This window comes from Lolium perenne, chromosome 6 (assembly GCF_019359855.2).
Source record: "Lolium perenne isolate Kyuss_39 chromosome 6, Kyuss_2.0, whole genome shotgun sequence".
Taxonomy (NCBI): Eukaryota; Viridiplantae; Streptophyta; class Magnoliopsida; order Poales; family Poaceae; genus Lolium; species Lolium perenne.
In genome coordinates this window covers 74637661-74654726 of record NC_067249.2, presented here as the reverse complement: position 1 = coordinate 74654726, position 17066 = coordinate 74637661, and the positions used below count along the sequence as shown (strand labels likewise).

The window sequence follows — 17066 nt, the reverse complement described above, 5'->3', positions numbered from 1 at the left end:
GAGCTAAACAATAGACATAGCTATCCCATATACATAGAGAAAGAAGATAGAAGCAGTTTTACTCGGATACCCGCGTCTTCGTTTTTGGCAGAATCCAGCACTCTGAATCTGTATCAGATTTTGATACCTGTGTGTATTCCAAATTTATTGTCCATGTCTCAAAAAAATCATGCTGAATCAGAGATCAGGATCCGAATCGGATTCATATACCCGTGTCCGTGTCCATCCCCGAGTAACACTCGGAGACATAATTGTATGCCTTATCAGTCACTGAAACAATTTTTCTTATTGTATCGCGTAAAACAAAAAAAAACAGAACATAAAGAGCATATATAAACCTTTTTCTGTTCTATGGCTTCTGTTTCCATTCTCTTATCACTCATTTATATATAAAAATCTAGCTTGGCCATGTGAGTTAAAAAATGTCGATATCTCCTCTCATTTGTTTCCACATATAGATATGTAAACTCATTGTTTGTTAGCAATACAGAAACTAAATTTTGATCCATAACAACAAATCTTACCTATAGCACCTTAAATCTACGGCGAGACTACGAGATAAGCAGCGTTTTCTGAGATTGACCATGGGTTAAGCTACTTAATACACACAGAAAATGCTAGCTGAAAGTGTATACAAAATTATAAACTTTGAAGTAATTCCTCATGATATAAGATTATATGGACGGAACAATATCGAGGACAATTTCATGAAGTGAGGACACTTGTGTACATAAAAGATATGAAAATGAAAGCTGAAGAATACGAGTAACCAACACACATTTGACAGTAAAAAATGCTAAACATGGTGCCGGAAGGATTGGCGGTGTCATTAGTATGTAATAATGATAAAAAAAAATTGAACGTAAACTAGAAACATAGGTGCACATTAATCATCATAAAACAGCAGTTTGGTCTCCATGCTACACAACATTGTTATATTCCTTATCTGAATCGCACAGATCACCAAACTTCCTAGAACCGTCAATCCTTCCTTATGATTCCTTATCTGAACGACATCGTGGAACAAATGAGTTAGGGTCCTACCCACCATGGATCTTCACCACAGTTAGGACCGTGAGGTGAATTTACCCAAGAAGATAAGCATACGAAAGGGAGCGCCTCCATTCATGAAGCTGTCTGCTCCATTGTCATACCATGCATAAATATAGAAAAGCTAGACCAAGTTGTCATAAACACTTGCATACTGAACTTTGTAAAAAACAAATAAGATTGGGCCGATGACAAATTGGCCAAGAGCAGGCGAAGAAGCTAAGGCAGTTTAGTGTTGTGGGCCTGTGGCAGCAACCAAAAAGGCAAAAACTCTACTAGTTACGTCTGCCTTTGTAGATATAGATTTGGAAACTTAGGGTTGTAACCAAACGAAAAGTTCTTTTGGATCATGGGCACTAGTGATCTCAGTGTATTAAAAAATTCGAAAATTATTTTTATATATTTCAAAAAATTATGTAGCAAAATTCTAAAAGTAGCCAATGATGTATTCCACTAACGTATAAAATATCAATTACAAATGTTTTGTTTTCTGAGCTGCACAAAAATGACAAATTCTGATTTTTTTGGAGATTTGAATCACCATACTCAAATCCACATATTTGTTATTTTTGTGCAGCCCAAAATACACATTATTTTCAGTTGAAAATTTACACGTTTGTGGGATACAATACTGACTACATCATGATTTATTTTCAGATTTTTCTAAAACTTAAAAATATGATTTTTAATTACTTTTCTAAAAAGGGATCACTGGAGCTCATGTGCACCAAATCTCTGTCCCCAAACGAACAGTTCTTTTGGATCATGGGCACTAGTAATAATGTTACGTCTGCCTTATTTTGCATCTGCCTTTGTAGATATAGATTTGGCAACTTTGGGTTGTAATCAAACTAGTGCAGTAAGTAAAATGACAAACATGTTACGGAAAATATTTTGGTTATTAATCTGATTCGACATGTGATTCATTCTTCCATTAGCCTATCTCATGTCATTTCTCAGGCTTTAGCTTGCAAGAGAATGGCAATAATCCTCCTGGTGTCGATTTCTCCAAACTGATGGTAATCAGTCAACAACAGAAAGTTCATCCTGATTCTAATGTTGGGTTACGGCATGTCAAAATTTTACCTGAAAATATTTTCCTTCCTCATGTTCTCCAAGATGCTTATTCTATGATTCCGAATAGCATCAACAAACGATAAGCTCATACGTAATGTAGACCAGATATGATTAACACGTCCGAAATCTTGAAACAGAAAACGCACATGCAAAGGACAAATGTTCAAATCTAGAATCAAGTCAATGACTCTGATAGCACCATCTTAAATTACTGAGTATCAACTGTGCATGGTGATAATATAACTGTACGACAACTCTCTGGTGATGATAAACTCCATATTCAAGGTGGAAATTCTCAAAAGTGAAAATGGGAGCTCCAACAAAATGTCACCTGGCAATCTGGCATGGTCCATAACTCCATATATTCATCTTAGATAATCTAAAGCAAGCAGATAAAACAGCACTGGGAAGTCATGAAGCATCACGTGATGCAAATAGATCCAAGAAGAGCGCTGCTTATTCTGAAGCTCGCGATGAAAGCGGTCTACCGAAGAGGTTGCTGGTTGTAGTGGTTCTTCTCTTTCTTCTTTGCAGCGGCGAGCTTGGCACTCCTAGCAGCGATCTCCATGGCAGCATGCCTGGCAGCGGCATCCATCTCTTTACTCGATTTCTTCTTTTTCGACGCGGCTATCTTCTTCATCTTCTCCTTCAAATCCACAGCAGTAGCTTCCTCTTCAGACTTTGCATCAGCTGCCACTCCATGGTCCTTGCTGGAATCCACTTCACTGGGCTGCTCTTTGGAATCCTTTGATGGTTTCTCCTTCCTTGATTTCTTCTTTTTTGAAGTCTTGGTTTCTGAAGCTACAGGAGGATTCTTATTCTCATCTCCATTCTGTTCAGCAGTCTTTCTTTCAGCTGCAAAATACCAATATCAAATACTTGTTAGTTTAGTAAAGAATAAATCATAAAGCATTTAACCAGAAGATAGAGAATGCTTGATCAATTTTTTACAAGTAACATCATGATTGAAGTACATACATTTACTAGTGACATCAGCCTTTGTAGCATTATCAGAAATCCCCAACTCGGCCAGAACAGCATCTAGCTCTGCAAGTTCTTTCTTCTTTAATTCCTTCTTTGAAAGTTGCTTCTCTGTGTCTTTGGACTGGACAGGCACCGGAGCAGACTTTTTAACCTCAGGTTCAGATGGTAGATCCACTTCATGTCCATGCTCAGGTTCCTCTGGTTCATCATCACCCATGTCAACATCAAGGCCATCATCTTCGCTCTCAGTTTCCTGCAGTGTAAATGCAGAGTTAATTAATAAAACCAGAGTAGATGCAAGGGGAAAATTTTACTGCATGTATCAACAGAAAAATCATAAGGAAGAGTAGACACGGATATGCCCTATACATAGAGAAAGTAGATAGATTCAGTCTTCCTTTTTGGCAGAATCCGACACTGAATCTGTGTCGGATTTTGACACCCATGTTAATTCCAAATGTTATTGGCCACGTAAAAAAAAGGCTCAATCAGAGACCCGAATCCGAATCGGATTCCAACACCCGTATCCGTGTACGAGTAACACTACAAGACATCATTGTATTCCTTATCAGTCACTGAAACAGATTTTCTCTTACTGAAATCGCGCAAAACAAACAAGACAGAACACAAAGAGCTAAACATAGACACAGCTATGCCATATACATAGAGAAAGAAGATAGAAGCAGTTTTACACGGGTACCCGCATCTTTGTAATTGGCATAATCCAACACTCTGAATCTGTATCAGATTTTGACACCTGTGTGTATTTCAAATTTGTTGTCCATGCCAAAAAAAAAAAAAATCATGCTGAATCAGAGACCCGAATCCGAATCGGATTCAATTATCCATGTCCATGTCCGACTAACACTCGGAGACATCATTGTATGCCTTATCAGTCACTGAAACAATTTTCTCTCATTGCATCACCCAAAACAAAAAAATTAGAACATAAAGAGCATACACCGTTTTTTATGTTCTATAGCTTCTGTTTCCATTCTCTTATCACTCTCTTATTATATCACAAATCTAGCTTGGCCATGTGAGTTAAAAAATGCTGATATCTTCTCTCATTTTTTCCACTTGGAGATATGTACACATATTATTCATTAGCAATACAGAAACTGATATTATTCATAACAACAAATCTTACCCAGACCCCCTTTAATCTGCCGGGATGAGCTAAATTTTCTTAGATTAACCATGGGTTAGGCTACTTAATACATACACAAAATGCACATGTTGGCAGAAAGTGTATATAAACTTTAAAGTGATTCCTCATGAGATTATATGAACGGAACAATATGGGGGACAACTTCGTAAAGTGAGAACGCTTGTGTACATAAAAATATATGCAAAAATGGAAAGCTGAAGAAAATGAGTAAGCAACACACATTTGAGCGTAAAAAACGCTAAACATGGTGCCAAAAGGATTGGTGGTGTCGTTAGTACGTAACGACGATAAAAAAAACTGAACGTAAACTAGAAACATAGGTGCACAATAATCATCGTAAAACAACAGTATGGTCTCCATGCCACACACCACCAAACTTCCTGGAATGACATAGTGGAACAAATGTACAGCAAACAGCTAGGGCCTACCCACCATGGATCTTCAGCACAGTTAGGACCGTGAGGTGAATCTACCCAAGAAGATACGCACACGAAAGAGAGCACCTCCATTCATGAAGCTGTCTACCCCATTACCATATCATGCATAAATATAGAAAAGCCACAACTGAAGGCACCTGATGTCCAATTCTCAAGATTCCAAGCTGTACCCTTTTGGTCATTGAATAAACATCACAAGTTGGCGCATCTCGCTCCACCAGCAAAGGACCACCACCAGGCAGTACTATACTACTCTTCCCCACACCTAAATAACATGACCCCACTGTCTAGAACAGGAATCAACGCAGTCTCACTAACTGCAACCTTCAACGGAACTGAATCTGTAGAGGATTCTTGAATATTGATTCATTTCTATCAACTTTCTCCAGCCTAGATCCCTTTCAACTTATGCAAAGAACATAAGTAGACGCGAAAGAAAAACGGATACTGACCTCCTCGGCGCCGGACTTGCCCTCCGGCGCGGCGGGGGCGGAGGCGGTTCCCCAGACGGGAGGCGGCGGGGCGGTGGTGGCGAAGTAGTCGTCGTCGTCATCGTCCTCCACGTCGGCCCAAGACTTGGACTTGAGCGGCGCGGGCGCCCAGAAGACCTCTGGCGGCGGCGGGGGCGGCGCGGCGGCCTTCTTGGTTGATCCCTTACCCTTGCGCCCCGGGGCGGCCGCGGCCGACGAGGAGGCGGAGGAGGAGGAGGGCGGCTTCTTCTTCTTCCTCTTGAGCGCCTCGAGCGCGGCGAACACGTTGCCGGTGCCGATCCTCACCGCGGCTTCCGCGTCCCTCCGGCCGCCGCGTCCCGCCATGGCCGGGGCCGCGTATCCAGCGAGGGCTCGGTGCGGTGCGGTGCGCTGGTCGGAAGGGGAATGCGGAGACGGAGGCCGGGGTTAGGGCAGGGAAGGAAGGAAGGATGGTTGTGAAGGAGGCGGCGAGGAGAGAGTGAGGGAGACGCACGCAGGCCAGGTGGAGGGCGGGGTGGATCCCGCGGCGCTCGGTGGAGTGTCAGTTTCAGTTTCAGTTTCAGTGGAGGAGGGAGGGTAGGTGGCAGCTTGGGTCTGGTCTGAGGTTGGTCATTGTTTAACCAGCCAGTATCTTCCAATCTTGCTCCAGTGATCTCTATGTTAACAAAAAATCAAAATCATATTTATAAGTTTTAAAAATAAAAATAATTCTGTACTTTGTCGATGTCGATGATAGTTTGCGTGTTCTGAATTTTTGAAAAAAGTAAAAGTTAGAAATATAATACTCCCTTAGATTCTAAAAAAAATTCTCAACTTTATCTAGATACGAAGATATATAACCATGTCTTATTTCATTATTACAATTACAGTGGGATTGGTTATGGGTAGTATATTTTTTCCTCCAATCGGTATATTTCCAGGAATCGCGTCATTTGATTACTTATTGCAGTATCAGTATGCTATTGTGTAGTATTTATTTTAGATCTCTTTGAAAATATCTAGTAAGATCTTGCCATTAATTTGAGACCATTAATTCTGTATTTTTTTTGTTAAGATCTACACAATATTTATGGGGGGGGGGGGGGGGGGTCGAGAAAGTACGTTAGTGAATCATTTTATAATGGAATGAAATTTGAATTATTTAGATCTGGATCCTACAAATCTAAATGTACCGGCTTACTCCTGTTAGTAGATGAAGAAACATTTGACCATATTAAAGTGTAGATGTACCTTGTTTTCTAACACCATCCCTTTTTTCTTCTAAGTGTTGGCGGCGGCGGCAAAATCGTAATGCAATTTTTTAATCATGCGCGACACAAAAATGACAAAAATAATAAAAACGCCTTGTCCGTCTAGCTTGTGTTTTTCGAGTAGAGATTTACCTGGCTCGAGGGATCCTGTTATTTTTAAAGAATACAAATTATATTTACGATTCAAACAAATTGAAATGAAAACCTGGATGTAGCAGATGGTGCAAACCACGGACGTGCAAAAAATAATTTAAATACCGGTCTTGTATACAAGGCCACAAATCCATATTTTACGTATCAAGGAAACAAATTCAAGTGATAAATAGCACGATTATTTATGTGTAAATGCTCTCGTGTTTCAGGCTAATTAAATATATTAAACGGGATGGCTCTTTCTCTATGGCTACATGCAATGTTCTCATTAATGAACATCATCCTACAAGGTAAAAAGCTAATTATTTTTATCGATTAGTGTTAGTGGCATTGTATAGATAAAAAATGTATTTTTGATAGTGGCCTTGTATTCAAGAACAGAGGAGTACTTAGTATTCTAATTGACACAAAATAACACAGGTATGCACATTTTCAAGTCTCTAAACTTTATCAGATTTTATGTAGCCAACTATATAAAGAAGTTCCCATTGCAATTTTTTACATACTTATAGGATACATCATTGACTATGTCTATTTTTTTGAAACTTGTAACTATGATTTTTAAAAAAATGATGAAAGTAGCAGTGGAACTCACGAGCCAAAGACACTTTTCGATGTTTTTCTCATTATTTTTTTGATAGATAATTTCTGAGACAAAGAGACTCGTAGCAGATAGCACCACCTAAAACAACAAAGAGTTGTCGACGTGATGACATCTTTTAACCCTTCGTTCTTGTAACTTTGGATTTGCGATGGCTGATTACTCCCGCTGGCTGTATAAACATAGAAAAGAGAATACATCTATGAAAGGGAAAACACTTGCATCAGAGACTACCCGCTGGCAAACACCACATATTTGCCCTAATTAGCAGCTCTTTGCAGTTACAGTTCAATCTACTGTATATCATTAACCGCTCATGGATCATACCTCATGCGACATAACCAAATTCAGTGATCCGCCACACTACACAAAGCTTAGACGATGCACTGGAACGTCCATAACAGTTCAAGAAAAAGGAAAAAACCTGCAAGGCCCTCAAGGCTCAACCCAAACTCCAAAGCTATCGCAGAACAAAATAACCCAACGTGAAGGCAGCAAGGCCCCAGCAAACACCGCTTTACATCCATCAACAACTGCACTAGCCATCTTAAAACTGTTCTTTTCCAGCAATATGTCACAACCCAACCCCATCATGCATGTTATAACAGTACAATTGCGCTTGCACGGCCAATACAGTTGAATAAGGGAGATCAGGTACATACAAATACAACATTAGCAATGTACACCACCTTTTTTTTATGTCAAACAAATGGAACAGTAAGCTCTCATGCCAGTAAATTATTGGCGCAGATGGCCCAATTCCTCAATCACTACTGCAGAGGTCTTGGGAACCATGTTCAGTTCCGCCTCAGTATTTATTTCTCAGTAAGGAACGATGATGGATTCTATGAGCTCCTGGAGAGGAGCCAGCTCCTTCTTGTCAATCAGCCCAAATTCCTGCATCACAAGTGAACAAATGTAAATTTTGCCGTTCCTCCCACCCAAGACTAGATCTGTCATGCTCAACGACACAATCTGTTAATGTTGAGCTTGCAAAGCAAGAGACATACGTTTGTAAACAGAATGAAGTGCTTGAAGCAGGTGTTAAGATGAGCCTCCTCCTTGAGGCTGACAATCTTCTGAAAATGTGAATGGTATATGTGGGCATAGACACGAAACAAGCGCTTGAAAATTGTGTTCACAACATCCTTGAAGTTGGGTGGAAATGGTGTGCCTGGATAAAGAAAATCAACACAGATCAGCTAAACTTGACTGTCCCAATAATAAGAAGTGTTCCTGAAAAACTAGGAATAGTCCATAATGCGAGCAACATACCCAGCTTCTGAGGAAATAAGGATTCATTGTCAAGCTGGCCTTCAATCCAGTCCATTAGGTACTCGACATATTTTGGCGCTGACACTTCTATGGGCTTCTTTATCAATACACCATCAGCCCATCGGTACTCATACCTACATAAAAGTTGCAAATATAATATCATGATACCACCTAATATGGAACTACTTATGAAGAGAACTTAACCAGGGGATTATAGGGATGAGAAAGTCTAATTGATAATATATGGAGTGCTCATACTGCATGTGAAATGCTTAGCACATTTTGGAATTTCGCTTCTTTCAGAAATGGGGGTAACCACAACTGTCTATTTAGTCAACATTCAAACTTAATTACATCAGGATAAGTGAAAGTAGTAAAAAACTGGAGAATCCTGGGTGCAGAACAACATGAAATCGCGAGCAATAGGTTTGCCTGGTGCAGTAATCTTCTTAAACCATAACCTAAGATTTAACACCCTGACAATTGATATTTAGACAAATCATTGAGCTAAACTTAAATAACAGATAACCCCTTTTCATTTCAACTTTCAAACCCGACACGCTACTTCATTTGTATATTAGCTTCAAGCAGAGAAAGATCAATCAGCTTAGGTCTACTGCTGTACATAGTACTACTAGCTAAAAACCGGCGTGTTGCTACGGATCGGCAATTATGTTGATAAGCAAAACCTTAGGTGAATTTAATTCCTCGCATTTAAAGAACATAGAAGATCAATGAACCACTATACCAATTAATACTCTACCGGCAATCTACGAGCAGTAAACACATATTCATATCATATTGGGGCTGGGGTGGGTGCTATTCCCGTGCGGATTTGAAATTGGAAGCAAGTATATATAGCAAGAAAAGCGGTGGGCAATAGGTTGCCAGGAATTGTTTTCTTTTTTTCTTTTTTGGCAGTATGCTGGCAGGCATTGTTCGACTTTATCAGGAAGGCCGCTTCTCCAATGTAAACACAATGTGCCAGCTGGCTGATTGGTTGTTCGTTTGCGCTTTGAGCGGGAGATGCCCGTTTTAAATCCAGTCACTGTTCATTTTTTTATTTATATCCTAAGAAGAACGCAAAGGGAGACATACCATCAGTTCGAACTCCCTCTTTTATTAGGGCTGCGAGCAGGACCCACATAAACCCGCATACAGGTGTTCCAAAAGTCAACCTTGCGCAATTTTTATTTAAGATTAAGACATGTTTGACTTTTGATATACCTACATGCAGGTTTGCGGGATGCCCGCTTTGTAACCCTACTTTTAGAGAATAGTATTATTATAAGGTTAGGGAAGTAACTGCAGACAGCATGTGTCACTTCTTATGCTTTTAACCATAAACACGGACAAAGACATTTTAACAGGCAAACAATTGGGACATTTTCACTAGGTACAAAGCATTCAAAACAATAATATGTTCATTTATAAGGTTTCAAGTAGATAATGACAAGCTGATACTGATATAACGAACAGCTTTGTAAAATAATTTATCAAAAGTAAATCGCAATTTCACAAAGAGATGAAGGTTCTTAATTGTTCTTTTTGAGAAGTTCAACGAATTAGATTGATGGACGGGCATACTTTGGGCCTGCAGTCATTGTTGGGCAGCTCTCGGATGTGCAGAACTCTGTGAGTGTGCCATACAGCAGGTTAACTTGATTAAAGAAATCCACAGCTGAAAATCAAAACACATATGTTAGCTCTAATGAAATGATGATTTCCATAAAATTCTACACATGTTATTCAGGTACCAACCACAGAATATTTTAGATCCAAAAAATACCAAAAAACTAAAATAAAATGAAACATGTTAAGTACAGGTTGCAGCGAAAAAAGAAAGTGGAGAACATTACTATTCACAGCAAGCCATTCATTGATATCCTCTCCAGGAGGCAGCCTAACAGCTTCCCTGAGGTTTCCACTGCCAAGGGTTGCATCTATATGCTTTCGGAGCTGTGCCCCCTGTAGATAAAAAAGGAAGACAATAAATAATATCAAGTTATGTACAGCACTACTCACTGTGTAGTCTAAGGTTTGTTCCCAATTTTTGAGTAGCGTATATAACAAGCAAACTCTGGCAAATTTGAAATACTGAAGACACCCCAGCGATATCCGTTCATTCCATTTAACAAATCTAGCTACGAATTATATTTCATGCCAAAATCTGCACCCATCTTAGGTGATTGAGGAGCCCGTGGCAGGCAGTGAAGATTGAATCTGCTAAGCAACAACTAATAAGCATTGCTTAAGACTTAGCAATGAATCCAGCACAAGCATGTGTAGAATCTAGACCAAACTAACCCTGAGTCATGGAATGTTGTTGTAAGAGATCACATTTCCCGTAGTATAGTACACGATGAGTTATGATGCATGAAATCAAAGTATCTCTATTACGGGAATTTATTGCAGGGGGTATATGATGTAATGAACGCGATCGGAGGAACTGGATACGACAAAATGTTTGATACTGGCTGCTTTGGAATAGATGGGACCCTAGAAGTGTAGTAGGAACATTGGCGGTGCACTTAAAACCTTTTTGCTTACATGCACACAAGAAAAATAACAAGCTCATGCTGACCTCGACGAAAGACAACAATAATATCAACTGGGTAACATGGTTTTTGACTTTGCAAAAGCTGGAACTAGAAGTTGAGAATGATGACAAAGTCAAACAGATGTCTCACAGTTTGTCTACTTTCAAGATGCGCTGAATCCCCTGATTTATCATCAACAGTCTATGTGTACAACTAACAGACATTCCATAATTTCCATAATCCTCAAGTTAATGTAAAGCAAATAAGTTGTCTAGCTCCACAGCCAACAAGCAAAATGCGCATGCCGCATAGATAGTTTATGACAACTATTTAAGTAACACCGATGATGACAATAAATCAACACTGCTTACTAATTAGACAGGCTCTTATGCATGATCAGATCAAATTCCTAGATGAGCGAACGGGCAAACGCAGAGCAGTTTCTATATACGGACACGCACTCCAGGGTCCAGGGGTACTAGAGTGGAATTAGGAGTTGGGGAGGTCGGAAATCCTCACCTTGCTGCCTGACGGAGCACTTTTCTTGGGACGGAACGTCTTCTGGTTCCTGGCGAAAAAGGGAGAAGGCGTGTGAGGGTGATTGCTTCATGAAGCGAAAACAAGCCAGGAAAGAGACAGGAAGCACAGTGGCGTGTGAACATGATCCGGTGCTCCCGCGCTGGCATTTTCCGTTCCCGGGAATACAGACGGCACCAGCCGTGAGAATGAAATTGAGCATGGCAGCATGATTTTTGGGAAAACAAGCAGCTAGTAGTACTACTCCACCACCGCCAGGCATCAACCGAAACTGAGAAATCCGTAACGAAATGGATGGATCGGGATAGATGAGCGGCGATTTAGGAGTAACAAATGGGCGACTAACTCCAAGCAGCCTAGGGCTTGTCGCCGGCGGAAGGACACGATCCTAGTCCGGGTGGATCTCCAGGTTCACTCCACGCCAGTCCAACGGGCGAGTAGGACGGGAATTCCGCGGAGAGGAGGCGCGCTTGGGCGGGAGGAGATCCGGAGCCAGCAGGATCGCGGTCGGAACGGAGGGAAGCGGAAGGGGAGGAGGGGGTGGGGAAAGTTTCGGGACGGCGCGCGCTCACCGTCCGAGCCCGAAGAGACTCATGCCGCCGCCGCCGCTTGCCCCGCCTCGTCGGCCGGCGCCTGTCCCCTTCCGATCCGAGGAAGAAAGCGGGGGTGATCCGGTGATGTGACGGCGACGGAGCTGTGCTGCTGCTGCTGCCGCCGCTGCGGGGTTGGAGGATGGAAGGAAGAAGGCTGCGTGCGTGCGAGCGAGTGCGACGCGGACAAATGATTCGGCTGCGGTCGCTGGCTGGCTGGCTCGTCAGCGAATGATGCGGCGCACCATCATGGGCCGGGGCCGTCGGATCGCGGGCACGGACGGGGGATGGGCGCGGCCTGGCTGGCACCCGAGATTCCGGACTCGGATCAAGATCTGGCCATCTCGTCTCGTGCGTCCGTCCCCCAGCCCAGACGTTGTACTGCGCTGTCTGTCTGCACGCGAGCAACACAGCACATGGATGTCACCATTGTTAATCGAGAGTCATGATTTAGCTGCTGACTGTGTGCTGCGTGTACATTCCAAGGCGAAAAATGCATTTTGATTTTGATATAAACAATTAAATTCGATATTGTGTGGGCTATTTTAGAACAAGTACAATAAGTTCTACCTATAAGGAGTAAAATAATATATTATACTTAGTTGGAGGAGAGAGAGGAGGAGAGAGGAGGAGAGTGGGCTCTTAGACTAGCCCCAACGCTGATATCATAACCAGTATCATACAGTCCAACTAGGCAAAATCACTGACGTGGCAGAATCAATTAATGAAGAGAGAGAGGTTTGCGGTAACTTAGGGCTTGAAACGAGGAAGTTTATCGCTGAATCGATCATGTGCGCAGTCCCCACGACCCCACCCTTTCCTTCCTCGTCTCCCTCCTACACGGCTGCACCTCCATCTCTCTCCCATGGCACCTCCGGAAAGGGATTCAGTGACTGGACTACATCATGTCACGCCGTAACTGGATCTTCTATCTACCTCACATTCTCCATCCAACGGCTCCAATCAAGCGATTCGAAAATTTTATTAAATTTGTATTTTTTGCTGCGCCTAAAATAAGAAATATTTTTCAATGAAACTTTTTCGTACTTACAACATGATTCTTTGGCAACAAGTACATTTTTAGTTTTGAATTTTTTGACTATTTTGAAAAACGAAAATTCAAAATCATCAAAAAAATTAAAACTAAAAATGTACATGTTGCCAACGAATCATTTTGTAAGTACGAAAAAAATTCAATGAAAAATACTTTGTATTTTAGGCGTAGCAAAAAAGACAAATTTAGTAAAATTTTCGAATCACTTGATTGGAGCCGTTGGATCGAGAATGTGAGGCGGATGGAAGGTCCAGTTACCGCGTGACTTGATGTAGGCCAGTCACTGAATCTTCGTCCGGCACCTCCATATCCTACTTCTCCCCGGCCTAAATCAACTCCATTTTCGGCTCCACCTTCCGTCCCATCTGCCAGCGGCAGCACCGGCCGCGGTCTCCGCCCTCACCATGGCGAGATCAGGTACCCGCAAGGAGCCAGCGGCTGTCCGGCCGTCGGCTAGCTCGCCGACGCAGCAGTTCCCCGGCACCCCGACGAGCTCATGCATCAATCCCTCTCCACCACCGCACTTCTCCCAAGCTCTGATGGTGTCCAGTGATGTATGTATTAATCAAAAATCACCAAAACTATATTTATACCCGCAAAAAAAGATCTGATTGATGTTGTGAACTGATTTTGCAATGTCCGGATTCGTCAACTCGTCACTCATGACACAGCCTGAATTTCAGTTGGACCGAGATATGACCAAACTGCCGCTTTGCAGAAAACGTCAACTGCAATTTGTAAATTGCACAGTATAGTAGGAACTCAGCCATCCTTTGAATAAAAAACTATGTTAATGAACTAAAGAAAAACATAGTATAGTCCTGAACATTATAGTAAAAAAAAACTGCACAGTATACTATCAATTTCTTACTGTAATGAAATGAAATGAAGAAAAAACTATATATTTGTAAGTATCCTCCTTGTGTAATTATGGTCAGACAACACCAGTGCAAATCATGAACAAGGAAACCAAAGGATAGAGAAATTGCACTTAGTTAGTACTTTCCCACAAGATTCCTTCTCAACACCGCGACCACCACCAGGAAGAAACAGAAGAGGCGGACAATATTCTTGATTTGAATGATGAAGCAGGCTCGCTGCTTCACTTTTCATCGGTATTTATTCATGGTGAAATGCCAGCATTTGCTGACGTGCTTCAAAGAGATGCTAGAATCCCCGATCAACCGACATATAGAGCTTTAAAATTTATTTGATTGATCATATTTCGAATTTTTTTTGGCCAAAATAGATTTTTTGCGAGTCTTGACCCATGTAACTAAATATGGTTTATATATATTTTTAATGATATTACATTTGGACTTTATTATATATCTGTGTGTACCAACAAACAAAATTAAATATAAGTATATGCCACAACTAGATCACAATGTTGATGTACCACAATAGATCGTACAAAACAATAAATGAAACATCCTATGTTACAACACCTATGATACTACCCACCGTGGAAGTAGTAACATATACTAGTATCACACTAGTTTATGATACTCCCCACTATACCATCTTCACAATGCATAGTATCATAATATGGTATCATACTTATGTCATATTTAATGTTTTGTAGAATCTCAATGCAAATGTGTGTACATGATGCATTTTTTATGAAGTTTTCTAGGTTTATGTGTCACGATACGGTATCATATTATGATACTACTCTCATCTCTCACCTCATTAATTGATGTGACACATCAGATTTTTGCCAACATAGCATGCATGATACTATTTATTATATTCCAACTGGGGCTAGTTCTAGCACGTGCTCCTAGGTCCTAGACACTTTGTGAGAATAGAAGGTGGTCCATACATTGATAAAGTACTACATTTTTATAGCTCACTATTGTATGTGTTGGCTCTATGTTGGCTACAGATGACATGATACTTGGCTTATAGCCAGCAGTTGACTACACTATTGAAATTTCTCTTAACAAATTGATATACCCCCTCTCGCCGTAAATGTTTATCACTATTTTACTTAAATCTGCATTACGTATTTAGGGTCGAAGGGAGTAGTTGAGTTTGTATTGCTTTTGAGAAGCGTGTTTAGTGGTTTGTGATTTTGCACTCCCTTCTTCCCAACACAACTGGATTGCTTGCCTGGATAGTTGTCGGACTACTGGGTGGCTTGCATGTTCTACCCATGTCGCAAGCCGCCGGTTATGCGACCAGGTTGTGAAGAAGACGGTGCACCTCCTCATGGGTTGCCCCTTCTTCAGGACGACTTGGTATGAGGTGTTATTCCAGTTCCGATCTACCTTCATCCTGTTGGAGATATGCCCAAGAGGCAATAATAAAAGTGATTATTATATATCTTTGTGTTTATGATAAATGTTTATATACCATGCTATAATTGTATTAACCGAAACATTGATACATGTGTGATATGTAAACAACAATGAGTCTCTAGTGTGCCTCTTAACTAGCTTGTTGATTAATGGATGATTAGTTTCATAATCATGAACATTGGATGTTATTAATAACAAGGTTATATCATTATATGAATGATGTAATGGACACAACCAATTAAGCGTAGCATAAGATCACGTCATTAAGTTATTTGCTATAAGCTTCCGATACATAGTTACCTAGTCCTTTCGACCATGAGATCATATAAATCACTTATACCGGAAAGGTACTTTGATTACATCAAACGCCACTGCGTAAATGGGTGGTTATAAAGGTGGGATTAAGTATCCGGAAAGTATGAGTTGAGGCATATGGATCAACAGTGGGATTTGTCCATCCCGATGACGGATAGATATACTCTGGGCCCTCTCGGTGGAATGTCGTCTAATGTCTTGCAAGCATATGAATAAGTTCATAAGAGACCACATACCACGGTACGAGTAAAGAGTACTTGTCAGGAGACGAGGTTGAACAAGGTATAGAGTGATACCGATGATCAAACCTCGGACAAGTAAAATATCGCGTGACAAAGGGAATTGGTATCGTATGTGAATGGTTCATTCGATCACTAAGTCATCGTTGAATATGTGGGAGCCATTATGGATCTCCAGATCCCGCTATTGGTTATTGGTCGGAGAGAGTTCTCACCCATGTCCACATAGTTCGCGAACCGTAGGGTGACACACTTAAGGTTTGATGTTGTAATAGTAGAACTTGAATATGGAATGGAGTTCGAAGTATTGTTCGAAGTCTCGGATGGGATCCCGGACATCACGAGGAGTTCCGAAATGGTCCGGAGAATAAGATTCATATATAGGAAGTCATTTTATAAGTTTGAAAATGATCCGGTGAATTTATGGAAGGTTCTAGAAAAGTCCGGAAGAATTCACTTTGGAAGGCGGAGTCCCGAAGGGACTCCACCTCCCATGGCCGGCCAACCCTAGTGGGGGGAGTCCAAGGTGGACTCCACCAAGGGGGCCGGCCACCCCCCCCACATGGAAGGGTGGGAATCCCACTTGAGGTGGGAGTCCCACCTTGGGTACGTTTTCCTACTACATGGAAGGTTTTGGGTTGGGGTCTTATTCGAAGACTTGTAGTCCAACACTTGGGGTTCCACCTATATAATGAGGGGCATAGGGGAGGGGGCCGGCCACCACAAGCCACCAAGCTGGCCGCACCCATAGAGGCCGGCCACCCCCTCTCCCAAACCCTAGCCGCCCCCTCTCCTCCACCTCTCCCGCACGCTTAGCGAAGCTCCGCCAGAGATCTCCATCGCCACCGCCACCACGCCGTCGTGCTGCCGGATTCAAGGAGAAGCTACTACTTCCGCTGCCCGCTGGAACGGGGAGAAGGACGTCGTCTTCATCAACACCGAACGTGTGACCGAGTACGGAGGTGCTGCCCGATTGTGGCACCGTGATCAAGATCTTCTACGCGCTTTTGCAAGCAGCAA

The 17066-nt window shown here is 41.7% G+C and overlaps 2 protein-coding genes across 2 annotated transcripts; both read right to left on the bottom strand.

The window, feature by feature from the left end:
* Positions 1-2287: 2287 nt before the first annotated feature.
* LOC127307700 (uncharacterized) lies at positions 2288-5752 on the bottom strand. The gene is made up of 3 exons (XM_051338451.2): positions 5172-5752; positions 3106-3364; positions 2288-2982 (listed from the first exon to the last, which is right to left on the bottom strand). The coding sequence occupies exons 1-3, from the start codon at positions 5532-5534 to the stop codon at positions 2612-2614; spliced, it is 993 nt and encodes a 330-aa protein (XP_051194411.1). The 5' UTR covers positions 5535-5752; the 3' UTR covers positions 2288-2611.
* A 1957-nt stretch (positions 5753-7709) lies between these two features.
* LOC127307699 (MOB kinase activator-like 1A) lies at positions 7710-12330 on the bottom strand. Its single transcript, XM_051338450.2, has 7 exons — positions 12118-12330; positions 11528-11576; positions 10328-10436; positions 10056-10149; positions 8469-8602; positions 8204-8367; positions 7710-8090 (listed from the first exon to the last, which is right to left on the bottom strand). Exons 1-7 carry the CDS (start codon positions 12138-12140, stop codon positions 8016-8018), a joined length of 648 nt encoding a protein of 215 aa, XP_051194410.1. The 5' UTR covers positions 12141-12330; the 3' UTR covers positions 7710-8015.
* Between the last annotated feature and the right edge of the window lie 4736 nt (positions 12331-17066).